The 8,734-nt window shown below is 36.6% G+C and overlaps 1 protein-coding gene across 2 annotated transcripts in view; it reads left to right on the forward strand.

Annotated features, from left to right (window-relative positions):
• The window catches only part of PTGES3 (prostaglandin E synthase 3 (cytosolic)), a 31,805-nt gene extending 26,369 nt beyond the window's left edge, over positions 1–5,436 (forward strand). Inside the window, exons 6-8 of one of the 2 annotated variants that reach the window (XM_006897611.1) lie at positions 3,542–3,604; positions 4,430–4,454; positions 4,706–4,787. In XM_006897611.1, coding sequence (XP_006897673.1) covers positions 3,542–3,604; positions 4,430–4,454; positions 4,706–4,725 — 108 coding nt within the window. In that variant the 3' untranslated portion in view covers positions 4,726–4,787. Of the gene's footprint in view, positions 1–3,541; positions 3,605–4,429; positions 4,455–4,705 lie in introns of both variants that reach the window. The other variant, XM_006897612.1, reaches the window with a different exon arrangement.
• Positions 5,437–8,734: the final 3,298 nt, after the last annotated feature.

The following is an 8,734-nucleotide window of genomic DNA, read 5'->3' on the forward strand; positions in this document are numbered from 1 at the left end:
TTACAGTCCTTGGTTTTAGTCCTAGGTCTATGATCCACCTTGAGTTGGTTTTTGTATATGGAGTGAGGTGGGGATCTTGTTTAATTCTTCTGCAGATAGTTTTCCAATTTTGCCAACACCATTTGTTAAAAAGGCTGAGAATGCAAAGTTTTATTTTCTATTCCCCCCCTTCTTTTGATCCGAATTCTCGTATAGGCTCTTCATCAAAATGTGTTTATACAACTTTTGTCAGTTGCACTTTTTACAGATGTACAACTTATTAACAGTTAAAATATATGTTCATTGTTTACTGCCTTTTATATCACTGTTACAAAAACAAGGACAGCATGGAGAGAGGTGGTTTTTGTTGGGGGTTTTTTTTTTTTTAATTCGTGTGTGTACCGTCAAATCAGATCTGACTGGTATAAGAGGAGATTGTTCCTCATTCTCCAGCAGAGCATCTGGTGAATTCAAACTGCTCACCTCTAGGATTGCAGTGCAGCTTCTTGCCAGTAGACCACCAGAGCTCGCCAGAGTCGTATCTTACCTCCACTTATTTCTTGAGTGGAAACTGTCTTTCAGTAGCATCCCCATCCCTGCCGCCTCAGTAACTGTTAATAAAATTTTTATTTCAATATTTTTGTGGGTTTTTTTAATGAAAGTGTGATTATATAATAGTTATATTTATTATGTGGTTGACTTGTATCACTTGGCTACATGCTGGCCCTCTGACAACTCCCTGGAGGGTCAGCTTTGAGTCATTTTTGACTCAGTGACAGTGAGTCAGTGAATGGATGATTGACTACTCTAGCAGTTCAGATCTACCAGTGGCTCCTTGGGAGAAAGATGAACTATCTCTCATACTCTCATGGCTTGATTCGTGGGAGGTGAAGCAGTTTTGCACCTTTCGTTATGTGAATAGTTCTGCAAGGAACAAACACCTGATTAAGCCCCTCTGCCCCTTTTTTCTTTTAAGTCTTTTAAGTCTGTATGCCTATAAATGAAATTACTCAGTCATACAGGTGTGTATGTGTGTACTGTCAGATTTATACCATGTGCCAAATGTAATGGTTACCTATGGTGGACAGTGTTTGCTGGAGCTTCCTGACTAAAAAAAAGCCTGGAAGCAGGAGCGGCATCCACTTCCAAAATGGCTTGCCTCCAGAAACGATTATGTACGAACCGTGCTCAGGCCATTCGTCCATAGGGTCCCTACGAGTCGTCAATGACTCAATGGCACCTAACAACAACAGCCATCAAATATAAGTTAAGAGTTTGCATTTTTGTATTTTTGAGTTCTTTGTTTTGTTTTTTTAGCTGCCATGGGATTTCTAAAACAGTGTGCCACTTTACACACCCCAGAAATCTCTGACATAGGGCCTATTGCTGTAGTCACATGTCAGTCCACTTGGTGGAGGATCCATCTCTCCTTTCAAAGTATGATGTCCTTTTCCTAACAGAATGCATAAAGTTTGTGAGACGAAGATTTGCCATCTTTGCCTCCAAGGAACACTCTGGCTTTACTTTCTCTAACACATGTTCTTTGGGCAGTCCACAGAATATTCTGTGTTTTTCTTCGACACCACAGTTCAGAGATAACATTTCTTTGTCAGAAATTGTGAGGATAGTTCAAGATAGGTCAGGGGTCGGATCCATTTTCCAATGTGTGTCTATGAGCAGTACTTGACTCATGGCACCTAACAACTGTCAACAGTAGATAACGGTTCAAATTTCTTTATATTCTCACCAACATGTTTTCTGACTTGACTTTGTTTTCTCCTTCTTAGCCAATATAATGAGAGTATGATGATCTTGTGGTTTTTATTTCCTTCGTGAATGACCACTAGTGCTGAGCATCATTTCATGTGTCCATTTGAGTATCCTCTTTGGTAAAATACCTGTTAAAATCTTTTGCCCAGTTTGTGATCGTTTTATTTTTGTTAAATTGTTGACATTGAATATTTGCTTATCCTTTTTTACAAATATGGTTTCCAAAGATACTCTCCCAGTCAACTTGTCTTTTCACTTTTTTGGTGAAGTCTTTTGAGGAATCAACGTTTCTAATTTGAGGACTATCTTGGTTTTTTCTTTCGCTGTTTATGCGTTTGTAGTTAAACTAGATAACTTTAAAGTTTGACTTGACTTTTGTACTGCTTGCTGTTCCCAAGAACTTTATAATTTCTGTTTACATAGTTAAGATTTTTTTTTCTTGGTTTTGAAGGGGTTTTGTGTTGTTTTTTTATAGGATTGGGGGGATTTTAAGTGTTTTTAATATGGTGCACATGTATCCTGTTGCTTTTTTTTTTTTTTCTATATGTTGAAATCCGGTTGTTCTGGTACTGTTTGTTGAAAATATTTATTTCCCTGTTGAATAGCTTTAGCGAATTTGTCAAAAATCGGCTCACAACAGATAATGTTTATTTCTAGACATTCTAATCTATTGGTTGGTCAGTATGTCTATTATAATTGTTCCAGACTTTATTATTGTGGCTACATATACACATATTTAGTTTCTGTGAAAATTTTCATTATGCAAAAATGGAAGATGGATGACTAAATTACTACATAACAACCAAACTATGGTCCTGCCAAGTTGGGACATAACCATCACAGTTGATGTTTGACCTCACATCTTGTTGATTGCTTTTAATGCGTTTAAAAGCATAAACTCTTCATCAGGTTTAAACTAACTCCTAGACGAACTTCCAACAGAAGGCTACAAATCACATAGGAGATTACTTTTCTTTCTGCCTCAGAGCTGCTGGTGGGTTCACCCACCTTTAGGTTGACAGCACAACTCCCTATTGCCACCAGAGCTCCCTGACAATGTATACATTGTTATTGTATATACTCTTACAGTGGAACCAACCCATAGCTGACCCTCCAGCTTTTTAGAGTCAGTAAATCACATGGGGGAGATTGTCTTTCTCTCACAGATTAGCTAGTGAATTGAAATCATATGCCTGTGTCTTGACAGTGCAGTTCCCTTACCCTTAACCTCCCATGACAATAAGTATGGTATATCTTAATCTATCTCTTCTGAGTCTCTTGGCTTGTTCCATCCAAAATTGAGGAAATTTTTTCTGTAAAGAAAGGCTTAATATTTTTAGCTTATAGTTACTGATATTCAGTCTTTAATTCACTATTTAGACTTTTTTATAGAGGTTAATCATTTCCAGACATCTTTGTTTTAAATCATATATAGCTTCTTCACATTATGTAAAACCATAATAAGACTAGAATAAAATATATGCCACCCTGCTTGAGATACAAACCTAAGTCTGTTTTCCTTAGTGATAGAGAGTACTGTTTAGAATTTCATATTTAATTTACATTTTTTTATAAATCCTCACTTTACTCAGTGATAGTCCTGATTGTATACACACAACTTTCTGGAATTTTATGTAATTATTTGTAACCTATCTTCCAGGAAGGAAGATGCTTATGTTCTGCATTTTTCATTGGTGGGACTGTGGTACACTTATTATTCTGGGACATGAAACCTACTAACTAGGGTTTACTTTAACATCCATTTTTAAACTGATTTTTACACTTTAAATAGATGATGAACAACATGGGTGGTGATGAGGATGTAGATTTACCAGAAGTAGATGGAGCAGATGATGTAAGTCAATAAATTCTTTTCTCTGTTTACTTTAATAGTAAGAAACAATGTATTTACAGGCTGTCTTAGAAATTCAAAATGGATCGCGCACACACATTTTCTTGTTTTACCTAGAAAAGCTGATTTTTAATGTACCCATTATTGATGGATGGGTACTACTGTCTAGTTCCATGAAACATTTTTAAAGGGCCATATTTCAAAAGAATAATTCCAGAGACATAATATACACTGTTTAATTGACAGTTTGGTGATTATTTTTACTTACCATTTAGACTGAAAATGAAAAGTAAACAGGTTAGTAGATCTAATCAGAGATTATTGAGTAAATAAATAAATAAACATGAATTTATAAGAGGACTACTTTCTGGAGGTTTTCTTAGTATTTTGTTAATATTTTCCAGGAAGTTGCTCATTGATGTTTCGGAGGAGAACCCCAAAACAAACATGTTCTACTTAAACCAATCCAGTAGCTGAAATTTAGTTCTGTTTCCTGGATATTATTTCAGTGATCTTCATATTGAGCATTTTTTCCTCCATTGAATGCTGAGAGAGAGGAGAGGGGCCAATTTTGCATCAGGATTCAGTTTGCAGGATAGGGAAGGATTTGGAGGGGGAGGTAAAGGTACAGTTTCTACAAGAAGATAAATTCTCACATCTGTTCACTTTAAGTACACCATGCTCTTAATGATTAAATTCCTAGACTTGATGTAATAACCCCATGCTTTTGTTACTTTCATTGAAAGGAAGTATGGTGTTTCAACTTAAAACTATTAAGTAGAGCAATATTTATCAATATGGTAACTTTCCCCCCTTTTTTTTTTCTAGGACTCACAAGACAGTGATGATGAAAGTAAGTGCCATTGTGTTTCACATCAAAGACCAAAGTCTCAGAGATGTTAACTTCTTAACAGTTTTTATAAGAAAATTATTTATGGCCTTAAGCCAAAGAAGAAATTTGACTTAGTATTGGTTAATTAATCAGAAAACTGTTTAACTCAATTGTTAAACATTTCCAACAGTGCTTTCAACATTGATACATTATGCACTTAATACTGTTTTTTGTTGGTTTTTTGTTTTTGTTTTTGTTTTTAATTCTTTCAGAAATGCCAGATCTGGAGTAAGAAATACTGTCGTCACCACGATTTGAGAAAGAAAAATAACTTCTACAAGATTTCATAATTGAAAGAATTCCTGAATTGATAGCTCTAAAGGCAGATTCTTAACCCATTTTTCAAACTTTGTTTTTTTAAAGGCTTCACTAAGGGTTGATATGTACCATTGTATGGGGCAATTTTAAGTCGGCTAAGGCAATATAACCTTATGCATGAAAATTTTTCCCAGATTTAATGGAGCTGTTGGTCTTACTTAGGCAATTGATTCAGCAGATGTAATAAATAATAATTTTCCTTTATAACATAGACCCTGATGTGATAGGAAGCTCTCAGCCTAGAGAAAGAAATAAATATTAGACTTATGAACTTGGACTCAAAGTGGTTGAAACAAATTGGCTGACATTGTTAATTGGTAACCTGCTATATTTCTATGGTGTTTCTTCAGGATTATTCCACTAAAGTTTTATTTTTCAACAAATTTATTTCACAATGTTGTATGTAAGTGATCACTTGTCAGTGTTCCAAATAAATCTTAGCTAAAAATAGTGAATGCCCTCAATTTAGATGGTTTTGAAGCCTGTACATTTGGTATTGTTTGACCCTTAAGCTTTTACATCTTTTAGCATGGAGGACAAAGAAAGGCTGTACATTGATGCTTGAGAGTCTTGTACATTTAGACCAAATTTGTATTTTCACTGTCAGTATGGCAAATGAGTGAAACAATGTTAATACACTATCGGGGGGGGGGGTGTTTTTGGTTGTTTTGGGTTTTTTTTGTTTTTGTTTTTGTTTTTAAATTCAGCTTATCCTAGGGCTGAAAACCTCAATTTCTGTTCATGACAGTGGAGATTTTGATTTTTTTTTTTTTTAAATATCTACATTCTTTCTAATAAACTGTTGGAAGACTTCTTGGTTGTCTTTTAAATGTCTGGTTTACTGTAATTTCATGTATTATTGCCATCTACTGGAATGGAGTTTATATTTTTGAGGAAGAATTTGAGAATATTCCTGTTAGAAAAGAAAGGAATTGTAATGTTCACAGGAGATTTTTCAAAGTGGATCTGTAATGAGAAATTGTAGATGCACTTTGCAGCAGTTGAAAAAGTGTTGTGATTTGACTGAAATAAAACTAAATGTGTTGTCCTCCTATATCTCTTGAGCTTTCTACATTTTGCCAGTTCTTATAATCTACAGCTTTTGTGTTTCTCACAGTATAGGAATTCTTCAGTTCTGGAAATACCAAGATTTATCCTTCAGGTGATTATTATCAGAGTTCACACACTAGGCTAGGGGATAAGTACACTGAAATAAAATCTTGATAGGTGAGCACACTGCGAGCTGATATATACATTAGTTGCTAGTTGCTCAAATGGAGAAGGTTAGGCAGTCTCCTCCTCTGTAGTTTATAGCCTCTAAAAAACTACTGGAGGGTTAGCTATGAGTTGGTTCTAACTCCTCCAAACACACCAACAGCATGGGAACTTGAGAAGATTCCACCTTTCAATACAGTAAACAGTAACTATATATAAAACTTAGCTTAAATTCTACAAAACCTTCCTACTTTGAGGCACTGGACATAACTTGACATTCAACTCCTGTTAAAGAAGTATACCTTGGGTTCTGGTCTTATTGAGGTAATGGAATTTCATTAAAGCCTTTGACTTATATTCATCCCACCCCACCTATAATGGTTTGAGCATGCCAAAACTAGATTTGGGGGTGGGGGGGTGAAATAAATATACCACCGTCAAATTGATTCCACCTCAACAGCTTTCCATTGTGTGTCCAAAACTAAATTACATTGAGATTGCCCAGTTAGCAAAAAACACACTACTGATTGTGCCATCAGTGCTTCCAAAACACCAAATAATGATGATAATGTGAAACCCAAGTATGTCATAATTGTTAATACAGTTATCATTAGTCATGTGAAAAATGTATTCACAAGTCATTTTCTTCATTTTAAATCCAAACCATCATTTCCACACTCCAACTAATTTCCACAAACAAAATCATAACTATCTTCTTGTAGCTATTGCTGTTTGTTTTCACAGGTTTTCACCTCCAATTTCTTTTGTTGAATACCTGTGTGCTTTATGTTGCGTCTAGATGGTCATACACTTTCAAACTTGGGTGTCGGTGATTGGTAACATCAGTTCACTCACGAAGTTCAAACATACATCCTCCATTGACTTTCCAAAAATTTTTACTTCCATGGCACATTACCTATCAGTTGAACTGACAGTTGTGACCTTTGGTTTAGAAGTTTGACTTCCTTAACCTCACTTTTTTAGACATGTGTCATCAGTCAGCCCTTACTCACTGACCCTGTGAACGATGGAACTAAACCCTGTTCTATCCTTTGCCATCCTCATCTCTGCTACACTTCAGCCCTATTAGTCAATCCTTCTTGTTGAAGGTCTTTTTCCCCTCTTTGGCTTACTCTCTATTTTTCTGTACATGAGGTCATTTCCAAGTATTCACACACAACAACAAGCTGTAAGTATATAATACAAAATCTAATCATCTTTCCCTCTGATGAGCACCCTGGCTGTACCATCTCTAATACATACTTGTTCTTTGGCAATCCATCAGATATTAATACTTTTCTCCAGCCCTACAACTCAAAGACATCAATTCTCTGTCATGGTCTCTACAACTCTCAGATGCATAGCAAGTCAGTCTGACCAAGGAATTTATAAATAACCAGTTCTGAGCTAATGGATCCACTTGATAAAAGAGGGTTTCACCCTCTCTAGAACAGACCTATTCTCTTGGTGGTCCATGGTGTATTCATGGTATATTCAAGACTTTTCCAGCACCACAACTCAAACATAGATTCTTCTGTCATCCTTAGTAATTGTCCAGCTCTGATGCATAGCAAGTAAGATCGTGACCTGAAGCAAGCACACCATAGTCTCTAGACTGGCATCCTTCTCAGTATTCTGGAGAGTAGGTTTTCCCAGTGCAATTAATCTTTGATTTCCTGACTGCTGGTGTCAAAACCGTTGATTCTGGAGCCAAGCAAGCTGTAATTGGTAAACTCAAATCTCTTCTCCATTTATCATGGTGCTGCCAATTGGCCAGTGGTGAGAATCTGTCGTCTTGATGAACTTCATCATAAAGACTATTGTCGTTGACCTGTAGCAAGCGCTTCAGGTCTCCCCTCAGTTTCAGCAAGAAAGGTTGGTGTCATCCATAGAACATAGTTTGTTGTTGAGGCTTTCTCCAATCCTGATACCACATTTCTCAAATTCCAGCCTCCTGAATGATCTGCATATAGATTGAAAAGGTGTGGAGATAATGACACATCTCTGACACTCCTTTTTTTTATTTTGAACCATGCAGTGTGTTCCTTGCTCTGTTCTAAGTAATCCTTCCTGGTCCAAGTATAGATTTCACATAAACTCAAGTGTTCCGACATACCCAATCTCAAGGTTAACCACAGTTTGTGATCCACACAGTCAAATGTCTTTGCATAATCAATGAGACATTTTCCTCTGGTATTTGCTTTCTGCTAAAATCCATCTGTCATTGGCTTTAAGTTTCTAGTGCCATGACCTCGCCTTGGTCATTGTACCCTTATTAGTCAATTTTGGATAATCTTCAGTATTTTGCTTGTGGTGATGTTATGTGCCATCGAGTCACTTGCAACTCAGCGGCCCTATGTACAAGAGCTCTAAATGCTATTCTATCCTGTGACAACCTAGCCATCTCAAACCCACTTATTCCCACCGCTCCAGTCAGAGAATCGATCCATCTCTTCGAAGGTCTTCATCTCCTTAATCACCCTTCTGCTCTGCCAAACATGATGTCCCTCTCCAAGGACCAGTCACTCCTTGCAGCATGCCTAAGGTCAGATGAAGCTTTAGAATCCTTGACTCTCAGGAGCATTCTGGCTTCACCTTCTCCAGGGCAAACCTGTTTGTTATAGCAGCCCATGGTATATTCAACACTCATTTCTAGCCCCACAGCTCAAAGGTATCAATTCTTTTTCTATCAACCCTATTCACTGTCC

This window comes from Elephantulus edwardii, unplaced genomic scaffold, assembly GCF_000299155.1.
Source record: "Elephantulus edwardii isolate Elephantulus edwardi_28Jun2011 unplaced genomic scaffold, EleEdw1.0 scaffold00212, whole genome shotgun sequence".
NCBI classification, from domain to species: Eukaryota; Metazoa; Chordata; class Mammalia; order Macroscelidea; family Macroscelididae; genus Elephantulus; species Elephantulus edwardii.